Source organism: Lottia gigantea, assembly GCF_000327385.1.
Source record: "Lottia gigantea unplaced genomic scaffold LOTGIsca_134, whole genome shotgun sequence".
Classification (NCBI taxonomy): domain Eukaryota; kingdom Metazoa; phylum Mollusca; class Gastropoda; family Lottiidae; genus Lottia; species Lottia gigantea.
The window spans coordinates 126,064-142,424 of record NW_008707502.1 but is presented as its reverse complement, the minus strand read 5'-3'; the positions used below and the strand labels follow the sequence as shown (position 1 = coordinate 142,424).

Here is a 16,361-nt window from a genome sequence, read left to right as displayed (position 1 = left end):
AAATTGTGGAATAAGAGCAGACAGGGTTGTTTAAAACAGTGATAGTGCAGCCATTCTTGAAGAAAAATGGCCGCCTTGCGGCTGACAGTTTCCCAATGGGCTTGTGCCTGTTTACTGTGGTTATTGTTGTGTTCTGGACAATGTTTTGATTTAGCATGTATCGAAGTGAAGAAATCATTTGCTTCAAAAGGTTTTGATGAAAATGATGTTCCTATTCAAGCTATATCAGGTAAAATTTTCTTTGTTATCCATTTTACACAGGCCGCCATAAAATGTCCAGACCAGTCTATGATAAAATGTGACCATTTAGTAAAATCAAGTGGTCTGAGAACGGTTCTTGCATTGTTGTGTAATTCTCCACACGCTTACCTGTGGAACTCTTCCTAAAGAAGTTGAATTTAGTTCATGTAGTCACCTGGATGTAAACAGCAATAGTACTGAGTAACAACCAAATTCAGTGGGAAAGGGTTTTCATTACAACAATTTATTGAGTCCGATCTCAGCACTGTAGAACCATTCTTAGACCAGCTCCTCGAGGTCGGCTAGAATTAAAACGATTCTCAAAATGCTTAACTGTTTACATTACACAAAATTCATCCATTCTGTTTTCAAAATCATTTTGAGAAAGGATACTTCTTGTGATGTAAAAAGGGGTTTAAATCATTGAACTGGATTATTCTCACGGTCTCTGTCTTTTCTTCCCTATTTTTTGAAAACTGTCAACTGAGAAGTTAATAATTATTCTAAATAATACACAGTCATAATTATATACATGTATATTACATGATAAAATAATAGATGTATGAGAAATCAATTATATATTAGGTACATTATGGTAAATGACCTATAATTAATATAATTATTATGAAATATGGCCTGCCTGTCATACTGATTTAATTATGTCAATTTACCAATATTATCATCCCTGGTGGCAATGGGTGACAATTGTTTTCAAATACCAAATGTCTAGGACCTTATCAATCATAATTCACTTGTTATTTTACGTAATAATCTTTTTTAAGTATTTAAATTGATGCTGAGTTCATTGCACGGCTGCTACTTTGACATTTATTCTGTGATCATTCATACATAAACTTCATCCTTTGAAAATAAAAAGCTCATATAATTACCATATTTTTTGACAACAACAGCAGGGGTCCATTGTCCTGAAAAAATCTTTTCCATGAAATTTCTATTCCACGTATGTAAAAATCATGTCAGATGCACATTAATATTTTAAACAACAGTCGGATATTGCCTTATCAATTCCCTTAAAAGCTTTATTTTTTTAACTTTTTAAAATAAAGAGGTTCACGTGTAAAAAGAAAATTGAGAAGGAGAGAGGTTTTAAATTATAGTCCTGTCTCATCGTCACATAGGAAATGACTCATCACTTGAAGAAATGAGACAAAATAATTAAGAAATGAAGAAGAAAAGTGATTATTGATAATTTTCAATTTCAAACTGTTTTACATTCAAATCATACATTAGCTTTTTTGTTTTCTCTTTTAAAGCAAAACTAATTTCACTCTAGACAAGAACAGTGCAGCTGTGCAGACATTGTACCTTATTCCTACAGTAAATACTTGTAAAGTAAATTAGGAATTATTGGCCAACACTAAACAGATGTGAATTTTTTTTAAATGAAACAAATAAATTACTGTCTGCTTGTCTTTCTTTAAATTGCATTTTATTGTTTTGTGTAGAAATGAGTTTTCTTTTTTGCTCATAGATTGATTTCTACATTTATATGTTAAATTGGTATTCTAAACTTAAAGTGTATGGAAAGTCAATTATGGGCCACGTGACACCTACCGTGTTTCTATATATCCTATTGTATCCAATTCCAATCTTATAATCGATAATTAAGATACATGTATAAGTAAAACAAAGACGATTTGTCCGCAAATTACGTCGTATTAATCACATGACCACATGACGTCATTTTTGGAACCATCGTTAACCTCATAACCTGGATAGGCTACGTTAATGTTTACAATATTTACATCAAAATGCCGAAGCGCGGTGTTGCGCAATTTTGCAGCTATACCTGTAAAGAAAACAGTTAACGGCTTTCCAAAAGACGCTGGTATGGTTCAAATTCGTACAATTGAAAAGGGCTGACTTCAAGGCCGTCGACTGAAAACTCTCAGTCTGTTATTTATTTCACTTCAAAACTCTTTATTTTTATAGAAAATATTCTAAATTGGAAAGTTGACATAGCCAGAAAAGTGTTTTAAAATTCGATTGGCATATGAGGCCCCATTAGAAATATATTATAGGTTCATATTTTTAATTAATACTAAAAAATCGGCATTTAAACTTAGCCAAAACGGTGAAATATCAATTTTCCAGCATAAAACGGTGGTAATGGCGGCCATTTTGGAACACCTTTGAAGCGTAACAAAAGTTGATTTCATGAAATTTCAGTTTATATGAAACACTAAACTCATAAATGATTTAAAACTATCATTTCTTAATTTAAAGTATATTTTGAGCGGATAATTTCATATTATTTCAATTATTTGATCAGAAGGTCTACTTTCATTTTATCATTATTTGGTAGGCCTATCCTATGTGTGTGTTTTACCAATTCAAATTTGGGAATGTAGGAACTCATGATGTTATGAAAATTACCTATTGTCTTTAAAATATATTATGATTAAGTTACATGTATTATAAAATAGTTTTAATCTTATAATGACTTGTTCTGTATATCACTTGTAAAATGAGTGTGAAGAAATCATACAAAAAACGACCATATTTCTCCAATATATACCCCATTCATCATGGAATATCTCAAAGACTAATCAAGATATTTTAATTCTGTAAAGGTTTTCATCGAGAGAAGATATGAATATTTTGAAGCGGGCGATTTTTAATACAAAATGAACGCTACGAACCAGTCTTATATTTATTTCCCAATCGATCTCCATTTTCATGAATTTCGGCAGTGTCATCGTCCTGATTTGGCCTTTCACTGTCAGTCACCCCTTCCCTAAGATGCCTTACTGGCTCGAACTGGTAGCCCACCACACCCCCAAACATTTCGTATTCATCTTCTTCGTCTTCAGAATGAGATGAACTGTGAGTGCTTGACGAATCGTTTTCATTATAATACATAACACCCGCCACATTGTTTATCTGTCAGTGTAGCGTTCCCAGACACCACCGCGTCAAGTCCATAATTTACGTCACGCATACATTAGCGTACATTCGGATATTTCCGGAACGTGCTCGTGGTTTTCCGTACAAATCATCGATTTTCCATCAAAATATCACTTTTTCACCCTCACGAATTTTTTTTAATGCAAAAAGGATAGTGGCATTCAATTCAATCATTAATTATTTATCAAATGCAAAAGTACACCATATTAAGACTTTCCATACTCTTTAAAGTAAGTTATTTTTATCATCATGATCATGAGTGAATGTACAGGTATAAATGGGCATATACTGAAGATAATTTGAAAATTGTACCGCTTATGTAAATGCTTTGGTAGAAATTTAGTTAAAATTGACCTGTGTTCCAAACCAATTTTTTGAAAGAATAATAATGAATGATATTTTTTCTCTTTTTCAAATAATGCGGGTAATAAAATGTACAGATATAAATGAGTATATACTGAACATAATTTAAAAGTTGTACGTTATGTGAAAGTTTAGGCAGAAATTTGGTTAAAATTGACCTATGATCAAAAAAAATACCTACGAAGTAAACTTTTTGTTAGATATTAGCAATAATGTTTATACTTAATATGACTATTGAATTGTCTGTTATTCAAATTTATCCTAAGATGAATAAAAATAGGAGATTGTTAAAGATTGTAAATAATGAAAGAATTTATATCGTTAAATTCCTGTAAATTGATAGTTTATTTGCCAATGTTGAAACTTGAATGAAAAGACAGCAAGAAAGCTGTTGAAGTACCACGTATATGAGACTACTTCAGATATAAAAAATGGTAATCAATTATTTGGCAGTGTGTTAATTTATTGGTTTATACAAGTAAATCAATAATAGTGAATAGAATCTACTAGTCTTAACAATAGTCATTGAAAAATATCAAAATACTGATAATACTAGAACATTCCATTTTATTTCTATATTTTAATCTTATCTTGCAATGCTAGTTTCAAATATACCAAAGATACAAATGGAAACTTTTAGGGTAAGGTGATTTTCAGAAGAGGATCTTCAAAGAGTGTTTATGGCAAAACAAATTTATGAAGCGATTTTCTGGAACTAATATTCCTTAAGCCTTGGTGAATTTTCTGGAAACATAACTGTTGTGTAATAATAAATTAAACTGCACAGACTTTAAACATACATATTTAGTCATTTCGCAGAATTACCCAATATTTCACAATAGCTCTGTCAACCCAAAAGCTAACAAAAATGGTATCATAATCTTTCCAATAGGAATCACTATGCTGTCAAAGTTCGATATTGAATTGGATTTTAGATGACGTGGTTTTGTTACTGATACATTATAATTCATTAGTTCCATTCATGTGTTAAAATATCAGATTAGGACTACCATTATCAGGATAACAATCAATGACTCTATATATCTATATATGGTAAATGATCTTAATGATAACATGTTTCTAGTTTAAGTCAATATTATCAGTAATCATATATATAACATGTATTCTAATATCACATTGAAATATAATCATATCACAAAGATCAAAACCTTACATTCATCATATATTAATGAATCATGCAATTATTGTACATTTGGTAAGTTGAAAAGATGCATTAGTTCTATTTCCTGCTATTTTACATGTGCAAAAATTCCAAGTCAAGTCCTCCAATATACAGATATCTTGTGTGATCTTGTTGAAAACTGGCAACAGCCTTTCTAGTACCACTCTCTACCTGGGTTTGTCAACTGCACAAGAGAAACTAAGCAAATAATAATTATTTGGTATATTCATTTTTTTCATCACAATGTTAAGACTACAAAAGCCACTAATCTTGTATCATGCAAGTTTGTACATGCAGGGATTTGATTGGATTGTATGCTATCGAATACAGTCAATCAGAGCTCTGGACGGAATATATAAAAACAATTAGCCGTAATAACTACAGTATTTTTGTTTGTCGACGATTCTGTATTTTGTGGCGTACATAGTGTCTATTGTAGTGAAGGTATAAGAAGAAGTTTGTAATAGCTTGTTGACATTATGAAAATTGTTCATTCATAATTTAAGAATACTTCCTAGCTACTGAATATTCAAGTGATGTCACATGTCACTCATAAGTCAGGAAATTCACTGTTCCTGGAGGATTGGCCTTGAGTCACCTCAGAACTTGTAACAACTATTGACCTTAACAATTAAGAAATAATTATAAACTGTAGGAGGTATTAAGTAAAGAATTTATTAAAGTTGTAATAATTCAGTAGTCACCTGTTAACTATTACTTACACTAGAAACAAACAGTTTTCATCTTAAATCTTTAACTTTACTTATCTATTGGTTTATTTTTAGATTTCACTAGTCACTTCTAACATGAAAAAACATTATTTTCAATCTCTTTCTATCTAGAAAATGAACTCACTTTCCTTATTTCATTTCTAGTGCAAATATATTTTATCATACAATTATTGGCATAGGGTGTCATGATATCTGAACCTTGGTGCACACTGGTTTATGGACAAATATCTTGTGCTGTATACACAAATAGCTTGAAGTCAGAAGGTTTATCTTGAGAATTCTAAATTGAGAAATCTGAATAAACTACTATCTGGAGAAGCCTAAATTGAGAAGTGTAAAAACTTCTATCTTGAGAAATTCAGAAGTCTAAATTACTATATTGAGCATAAGTCTCAACTTCTATTTTAAAAATCATAAACTACTATCTGGAGAAATCTCTAAACTACTATCTGGAGAAATCTCTAAACTACTATCTGGAGAAATCTCTAAACTACTATCTGGAGAAATCTCTAAACTACTATCTGGAGAAATCTAAACTACTACTATATTGAGAAGTTTAAACAATATTTTGAAGTCGAAACTACCGTCTTGAGAATTCCAAACCACTATCTTGAGTAAAAACGATAGTTTTTTTTTTTTTAACCACTATCTTGTGACAAGTACAGTAGATATGATTTAGTACATAATAATTACTGAAACTTAAACCAATAATCTCTTTCTTTTTTTAATATGTTGCTAAGATACCTGAAAGAATTCAAGCCAATTGATAAGGGATTTAGTGCATTTTCTGTTATCATTGTTTGTCTAACAGTAAACTTATATGTATTGGTTTCTTTTTCTTGAATAATTTTGAAAACCTGTATTCTGTTTATTAATCTGTGCTTACTTGAAAATCCAGTGTTCAATCCTAGTATAGGTTGTGATAATATATGAAAAAGCGTCTAGTCATTACGTTAAGATCTCTTGACAGTTGCAGAATGAAAAAGAGTAGGCTAATGCTGCTGTATTGACAAAATTTTCCTCATTTCACACTGCATGGTGTTGCCTGTTTTGCCTGACCAATCAGGTTCAGAAAAGTAAGACATAAAACTTCATTTCATTTTGGTTGTTAATACAACCTGCATGAAGCTCTTATTAAGTAGCATTAATGAGAGGTTGTTTGTACTTCTATTTGTTAGTTTCTTTCTGTGATTTGTCAGATTTATGATAAATCGGTAGATAAGCTTTATTAAGAAGTTTCCAAGTTAATTTCCCACCCACCTGTATCCTTGAAATTTATTTAATTTCACCTCCTACAGTATATTTTTTCAGAAAAATTAATCCTTAAACTATCTTTAAAAAAACATAAAACCTATAAGTTCCAATATAATCCTAAGATTAAAGACAATTTTTCATGATGTGTTACAGGGAGACATGTTTTGGGGTTGTGGTTGTTTTTGTGATATGCTTTAAGTCTTGTTAACCATGTATCATAAGATCTCCAAGATGAGATGAGAAGATAAAAACTTAATGATATGAATGAATGAAGTATCAAAGTATATAACATTATTTATGAATGCTAACTTCATGAATGTATTTATGACTTGTATATGGGTTTTCTCAGCTGGCTTTTCCACCTGAGTGGTAAGGAAAAAATAGCATTTTATCATCAGTGTATAGGTCAGAACAGTAGGTTATATAGTTAACTGGTGAAAGGTCATTATATTTACGAGCTAGAATGTATTTGCCATTATTATAAAAGGTTTTGACCCTATTTTGTAGGCATAATAAAGTTTGCTGTCTCTATGGCTAATATATGAAGACTGTATCAAAGACAGCCATCATAAAATCTTTTTTTTATGTATAAATAATGATCGTTTAGAGAGACAGGAAGATTTTTATAATAATCTTGTCTTTAATCTTATATTATAGAACCTTCTTTTATTATAAACCTGTAATAATCATTCATAAACAAATAATACAATAGAAAATAAGAGTACTTTTAGAGTACCAATTGCTTTTAGCGAATTTCTAGTCTAAACTCAAAGTCAAAATCAAACAGTTCATAATTTGAAAGTTTCACAGTTAACTATCAGCCCTGTGGAACCAGTTTGAGTATTGGATGTTTACATAAGCTGCCCAATGAGTCATAGTTGGTAACCAATTTTGCAGGTTTCAGATAACAGTTAGCCCTGGTTATGGTGGTTTAACAAAGGTTCACAATCTGGAGTCAATGTTCTGTTGGTAACCAAATTTATGGATTTCATTACAAAAAAGGTCTAACTGGTAAATAATTGTATTTTTCCAGGTGAACATCTAGAAGTATGTCCAAGATCAAGTACATGTTGTACACAGGATATGGAGTCTAAATTACAATCACTTAGTAAAAAAGAACATTTACAACAAATGGATGAAGCGTATAAACTTATAAAAATTACTTTTTCATCAAGAACCAAGAAATTTGATGGTAAGTGAATATTTTTTTTATTTCATGAAGAGTTGTTAATTATTAAACAGAGATTTATATGAACATCTTGATCTAAAGCAATAACATTTAATTGTCTAAGAAAAACATGACAGTAAACATTGAACATTCAACTTAATATGAAACATGCATGAACATACACATATAAAATGCTTCCATCTCTACTCATGCTTTATAACAGTGTGAACACCTATATAAATATCATTGTAGCAGCATTTCAGCTATACCTCTTCTTTGAATTCCTTTTTTATAATGAAAACTCCTTTGTAGGCACGTGAACATATGAACACTTCCTGAAATAATTGCCTTGTCTTTGCAAAGTTTCAAAAGAAAATGGTTGGTGTAGAAAATGGAAATGTATTCTGTGGTATTCTGATTGGTCTTCAATCAGTTCAGTGCCTTTATTTAATACAGGAATATTTTATTACTCCACATCTTCATAAAAATTTCTATGATATCAGTATCCAATATAGTAAATTGATGATTATTGTAAAACTATAAAATACTAAATTAAATTCCATTATCTCACGTAATAAAATCACATTTATCACACACAACTTCTGTATTGTGTAGTGTTCAAGAAGTTTCTGTTGGAATTTGACCTGATTTTCATGCAGGAAACTTATGGAACTGAAGACCGTCACTGTGAAAAAATAGGTGTAAAGTTAGCCAAGAGAAGAAATAGAAATCGGTAACATTGGCATATATATGAATTAAATTGCAATGATATACGTTTACAGGTGAATTCCACAAACTAACAGAATTCTTCATTCAAGATTGGAATCTGAAATTTTGACACAGGTCTGCATATTTGACAAAAAACAGACTGAGAATTAAAGAGTTTTGTTTTTGTATTGTGAAGATTCGTGTGTTTTTGGCTATCATGTATTAGAACACCTAAATAAACACCAGCCTATTGTAGTAGAGAAAACTTAATGGTAAATTGCTGTTTTTAAACGTCTGTCATAAGATCAAAGAAATGGAATAAGAATTCCTGAAAACCACTTACAGGCTTGTAAAAATGTTTGTTCTCTTGATGGCTTGAGAAATATTTTGTGAAGTTACATTAATTTCACACCAACTTCTGTGAAATTAGATTGAATAACTATGGAATTCTAACAATGGCTACTCTATAAAAATTGGTTAAAGTGAACTCTGAAACAGCTGTGATATAGAGTTTATCTGTTAATCATTATATATCCTCTTTAAAATACTCTTACAAAGGTCAGGAAGGTCAACTCTGCTGTTAGCAAATATCCAAAACACTGAGTTTTAACATCTCCAATCTGGTTAATTAATGATGTATAATTTAAGTCTTGTCTATTCCTGTGTTACAAACTTTTAAACTTAAAAAAAATGATGATTAATGACAACTTTTCACATAGCATATTACATGTCTTTATTTGTCATCATAAAACTGTAAAAGTTCATTTTTCTTTGCCAAAAATTCATTGTACTAAGAACATGTAAGAAAACAAAGTTTAGCCTAAATCTTATTCAGTGTTCTGTTGAAATTCCATCTGTTTGGCTGCCAAAAAGATAAAAATTCTGGTCTAGATCAAGAAAGAAAAATATTCTAGCTAAACTAGCTTTTCAACCAGTATTCTGAAATGATTTATATTATCTTTCAAAATATGTCAAACACAAATATTTCTATTTTTGCAATTTTTAACAATACATGATATTGATATATATTTACATATCATACGATGAACTTTGGTCTTTAGCTGGTTATTAACATGTATTTTGCATGTTCTTTCCATAGAAACGTGGCTTATCCCTTCCTAACCAGAAAGCTTGGATAGCCAAAATATTTTTAATGTCTAGGGTAAATCTAAAAATCGGCAGAATCAAAACAATTCGTTATATTTATTAGAAAAATTTATGATTGTGCAATGCCATTATACATATAGATTTTATACTTCTATAAAATATGAATAGTTGCAGTAAGAATATTAATGAATAAACAAAATATCTGATGTCAGATATAATGACTTGTCCACCCATGATATAATAAGTGTCTGACCGGTTGTCAAGGGTTATAACTACCGGTACTTAATAATAACTGTGTCCGGTCATTGTCTATATTAGTAATACCACTAAACTTCAATTACCACAGATATTTATAAGTACTTTATTACATCTAATAGAAAGTCTTCTTAATTCACAATCAATTAAAAAGAGCGACCATTGAACAAAAATGTCGAACTGAGAGACTAGAAATACTACTCACAAAACAGATATTTCATCAGACTAAAATATTATTAAATTACAACTTAATGAAAATAGATATGCCTGTGCCCATTATATTTTAATGTGAAATGATACTCTATTTGTTCTATAAGTGTGTCTTACCCAGATGCAAGGAAATTTTACAGAAGGATCTAATGTTCTACAGTCTTTTAATATTTAGAAAAAAACGACAATGTGGCATTGTACCCCACAATTTGACTTATTCTAATGTAAAGATGACATTTTAGCTAGTAATAATATCTAACTGTCAAAGATACTTTCACATATTATGTCTACATAATTCGAAATTTTTCATATGTTGACACAATGTTCAAAATTAGAGGTCACATGACACCAACCAACCCCTCCTTTTGTAAAAAAAAAAATAGAGTATAGATATTGCATGTCAGGAAATTTGTATGATTCAAAGCGACATGTTGAGATTGTGTTCTGAAAGAAAAGAACTAGCAACATGTGGTGTTAATTTGTGTCTTTCACCGGATATATTCCCCCAAACATTTTTTGGTGCAGAAGTCTGATGCCTCTTGAAATTTGTATATTTGAATGGAAATGTCATTATGATCAGATGACCTTATGTCAGATAAGCTCCTCCCTATCCTTCTTCATAGTTTATTTAAATTACTGACACATATTTATTATCATGACTTATTTTTTCATTTCACAGACCTAGAATTTTATCAAAATATTCATTTTCAATTTTTAAAAATATTGTGAGGGCAAGGTGGAGCTTTTGTCAATCAAATTTCATCTTGTTATATTTTAATTCGATTAAACTTTTAATTACATGACACTTAAACGATACCATCACCACCATTGGTAGGGTGTGTATAGTAATTAAATTATAATTAATGACTTAATTATAAGATTATATTCATACATGTAAAGAAGCAACAAGTTATGCTAGTAAAATAATATTTCGGATCATAAAATCCAGTTTTACGACTTCTTATTCTAACCCTTCTCTTTAACCTGACACTAAAATACATTGAAACGCAAAAACATTTCTTTTTGCTTATCATTAACAGAGTTTACAAGTAATCTAACAGAAACATTAGACGTTTTTCACCAGTTTTAATGATTTTACCAGTACACCATAGTGTTATACAGTTACTTGTATTTACCCGCCAACCGCCATTTTCTTCTTATGTTTTCATTTGGGATAACATTCTTAATATGCTTGATAAAGCATGAGAGAAATGGCCATAAAACAGCACCTTTACCCAGTTAGAACATAGTTTATTACACGTCAATAGTGAATGAATAAATACTATCAGAATTTTATTCTTTATTAATTGCTTATCCATTCTCCATGATGTGTACATGTTCATTTTGATGTTCGGCAATGACTTTGATGAATATGTCTGAATTATGAATAAGGGTACACAGTTCTTTGACTAGATACTTTTAATCAAAAACAAGACAGTAGGCATGCTGATAATCAAATATTTTATGACTGAAATTTTTAACGCGTACTGATTCAACAGAGGCTGAATCTGAATTTGTTGCTGAAATGAGGCTTACATATCTGATGCATTGCACAATGTCTGAGTGCAATATCTGGTATATTTTGACAGTTAAATATTCTATGGCTAACAAATAATTCAACATTTATCTGTAAAAATAAGCTTGAGATATGCAGATAAAACCAAGCACTTTGCCAACCCAATTGCAGCACAAAAACACCTTCATACCATATTGAAATATTTGAAATAATGGGGTTGTACCAAGATGCACAATGTTGATTAGATAGGAATCAACATTTAAGAAAAAAAAAACATTATATAGATCACAATAGCATCAAAGGAATTTTGTTATACTGTACATCCATAGCTTTTATACCTTAAATATCCCTAGGAAACTTGAATCTACAGGCTTTGATAGCTTGTCATAATTTATTGGATTAATGGAAACTTCAGAAAGGCACTTAGACTTAAACATTAGTTTTGCTTTGATTTAAACATTAGCTGCACTTTACTTGGCCATTTAATAGGACTTGAGAAGTCTTATGGCAAGGAAAAAAGAAAAAAATTGAAAGGTAAAGAAAATAATCAACAATCTTTTTGAGTTACCTAAAGTAAGCTGATATGATGAGTTCTTGATTGGACTTTGTTTGGTCTAGAAAAGTAGATTAAAACACACTAAAAGGCTTGAAAATGGTGAGAAGATAAAAAGAGTTGAAGTAATAACAATTGATTTCAAGTTAATTTGGTCGTAAGAAATCAATGGTAAGCTGATAATAGGTAGAGTTGTCTTCTCCTTTATCCTCATTATATTTACCTCTATCTGTCGTAATGATGAGCTCCTAAAATTAGAATTCTATTTTATCTTTAAAACTAAAATAGAATTTGCTCCTGGTCAGACATGGGTCTAAATTAAGCTCTTTGATATCATCTGTTGCAGAAAGTCCCCAATTATCCTCAGAAAAGTTTTGTGGGCATTTGTAAGCATGGAGTCATAGCTGTTTAATCATGTAATATAATTACTTTAGAAATGAAAATCTTAGAGACTACCTTAAAATAGCTAACATGTTGAGTTCTAAGTATGAAATCTTGTTACTTATAGAACGTTTAGAAATTTGAAACAATTTTCCCTTATTAAATAAATGTTATAAGAATTAATCAATGAAATTTGAGTGTATATTAATAGGATTTCACTGGACAAATGTGACATTCTAATTATTTCATATGTTATTAATTTATAGAATGTCTAGGAGTTTTCAAATTTTACAACTCTTACTGTCTGGCTTAAATTACATATCATTTAACATTCAGATAGGTTAAAGGGATTAAGTCTGGTAAGTTCAGTTTGTTGAATATTACAATCAGAGTCTAATTTATAAGCTATATTGCAAATTCTTATGGCTCTGTGTGAAGAAATATTTTTTAGAAAGATTTAAAGCAAAATTTATTTGGAGCCACTAGATTCTGATAATGAGACCATTTTCTAAGATTTTCTTGGTTTCAACATGTGAATGCTTATAAATGTATCCATTGTGCTGAGAACAGTATCCTAATTCAATTAAATGAGATCCAGAAGCTTTATTACGACATAATTGGGCTAAACTAAACTTAGCAGTCATAACTCCTTTAATGACTGGTCTAAGCCAAGATTTAATTAATTCTTTTCACATCAGCTTCATATAGGATTTGTATGTCTTTAAAATAACTGTCTGTCTGCCTCTCTCTGATCAGTATTCATGAGCAGTTTGTTTAATCTCTGAAACCATTTCCTTCATCCTTTTTATTTCAATACTTGAGATGGAATTATTTTCTCTACAAATTAAGATTGTCTGTTTTGAATTCTGAGTACCTTCTATGAGAAATATGGAAACCAAATACACAACAGTTCTGTGAAAGTGAGGTTTCCAAGTCACAATAAGAGGATGTCAGCCTGGGCATATGTTATTTTCGTTCCAGTGTTAGAATGAATGAAGGATATCTAACTCTTTTTGGAATTTCTTTCATAATGTTAGAATCTGTTGACTTTTTTCTTATCATTAATGGCATTGAGAGATATATTTTTCAAAAATTATCATTCATAAATTTAAAATAAAACAGAAAATTTCAAGATATAACCTGAAAATTCTTTGATTAGCTAAATTATTCGAGAAATTTTTAGTGACAATAATTTTTATTTTCTATATTGAGAAATTTGGATTTGAAATATCAAGCCATGACTCCTTTGGACTTGAATATTGAAGATCTATTGTCTGAAGACTTGGGTCTGATTCAAGAAAAAAAAAGCCTTATTATTCAATTACTTCTTATGAAGGTGTGTAAACTGAATGATCCTTCCTGAAAGTTAAAAGTCTTTGAAGTTTCAGACAGTTTTATGAAAAAAGTCACAATTCTTGAAGATCAATAAGTTGTAATCTCTATTCTTGTATCTTTCATCTCAAGATCTATGAACAAACCACTTCTTTGATGTACATCCTGTAGATGTTCTTTTGTCTAATGACCATCTCCTGTTCTTAAGACAAACCAATTATATTCCATCAGCTCTCCTTCTTTCCTTAGATAAAGAGGACAGTAGAATTGCTATCTGATCTAATCATTAAATGATGATATTTCTTCTTAAAAGTGTGTCTCTTATAATTGTAGTTTTAATGCCAGCCTTGCTTTTTTTCAAAAATGTGCTCTTTTATTCATTCTTTTTTTAGTAAGTTCACCTTGCTTATGCACCTGAAGAGCATTTTTTGTAAGTTAACCCTCAAAACTGACTTTTTCTAATGCACTTTGTCTCCTAACTGTCTCTTGCAAATTTGGAGTTCTAAACTACAAATAAAAATGAAAACAGTCATGTGGTAATTACTTTTAAGAAAACATTTTGAATAGTTTATTTTGCTGTTTGTGTTTATATTGTCCATGCCATGTCACCTTGTTTGACTACTTAAAACTTGGTTTAAAACAACTGAGGGTCTTTACCTTTCGCTGTAGTTGAATGACATAATCATTTGTACCTATCAGTAGTTTGTCATTGTTGATTTAAGAAGATTGCTAACTGGCATTCATTTATAAATACTCATTTGTCATTTTTTTCCCTTAATGTCATGTTTTTGAAAGATTGTAAATGTACACAAAATTTTTCCATCAGTTTCTGCATAATGTTTGTCTTTCTCCATTCTTGTACTGAAAATTGAACTTCTTGTACTGAGAATCGGAGAATTTAAATGCAGGTACTGAGAATTACAAAAACTTGAATTACAATACTTATGCTGAGATTAACAATACTTGTGCTGAGAATTGCACTGCTTTTACTTGTACTGAGAATTACAATACTTGTACTGAGAATTACAATACTTGTACTGAGAATGACAATACTTGTGCTTAGAATTACAATATTTGTACTGAGAATAACGATACAAGTACTGAGAATTGTACTGCTTGCACTGAGACTTACAATACTTGTACTGAGAATTACATTACTTGTACTGAGAATTACAATACCTGTGCTGAGAATTGCACTGCTTGTACTGAGAAGAATTACACTGCATATTATATCAACCCTGCATACTATAGGCTGTTGATATTAAAAATAAATAGTTTTTAATGACAACACCCAATCTGTCTTTGAATTATGAATGAACTGTTTTCAAGATAAATCTGCACCTGGAGGAGATGATATGAATACATCAGAGTAGGTATGTGATAAGGTGTTCAGGGTGTTAACAGAGTGTTATAGAATATTAACATAGATAGCAGCTAATATTTAAACTAATCTCTGGAGTTATCTATTCAGTTCTAACAGTTCTATCTGTTATTTCTATTCCCTAGACCAGTATTCAATAACTAAACCATCCATCATAATGGAATAATATATATCTTTATGGTCCTCTCTTGGGTATTGATTAAGAAAATTCAAACACAAATGAGGGCACGAAATATTCAAATGTTGAATGACCTGAATTGACTAGGATATATTGCTATCAATTTCATATAATTTTAAACTCAAAATATGGCAAAAGCCTCTCAGATTTATATCTGTCAGTGAAATAAGAATGAAGAGATGCTGGTTTTAAATAGATTGAAGATTATTCAGCTTTTATAAATGTTTATAAGGGGCTGCTTACAGCTTGAAATGACACTGTTTCTGCACTCACTTCATGCCTGATGTCTGTAATTCCTGATATTCCAGAAAAAAAATGTGATTTTAAGATGTAACATTGGCAGTATAGCCAAATGGTGACACTATTATCTGGTGTAGTGTTTCTGTGTTAACAGCATCAGAATGTTGCAAATCTTTAAGTGTCAATACACATACATAGACCAGAAAACCTAAGAATATCTTTAAGTATTGCAAAGTTTTCCAGTAATATAGGCTCACCTGTGATTTAAGTAACTTCTGAATATTCTGTAACAGCTACTAGAGTTGACTTGTTAACCTTGATAAAATATATTTACTGTGTTATCTTTTTAAACAGCTAGGTATTATTATTATTACTTATCATAATTCTTGTCATGTCTTCCATTTGTATTAAATTGTTATATGAAAATATTTGGGATACATTAAATTACAAATCTGACTTGATTTACCTTTCCCATGAAGAGTTCCATTGAGATGAGAATGCTTTTCTGTTCCTTTTTCTAATGGTAATGCTCTCAGACTTTTATATGATAAAGGGAAGGGAGTTAAAAGGTGTGCAAGGGTGTCATTTGTTGGATGTATTTAATACAATAGTACAATACAATATTATTATTGT

The 16,361-nt window shown here is 30.3% G+C and overlaps 1 protein-coding gene across 1 annotated transcript in view; it reads left to right on the top strand.

The window, feature by feature from the left end:
* Positions 1–66: 66 nt before the first annotated feature.
* The window catches only part of LOTGIDRAFT_139272 (hypothetical protein), a gene marked incomplete at both ends in the record, with an annotated part of 37,475 nt that continues 21,180 nt past the window's right edge, over positions 67–16,361 (top strand). Inside the window, 2 exons of the mRNA XM_009049336.1 lie at positions 67–229; positions 7,733–7,891. Coding sequence (XP_009047584.1) covers positions 67–229; positions 7,733–7,891 — 322 coding nt within the window. The remainder of the gene's footprint in view (positions 230–7,732; positions 7,892–16,361) is intronic.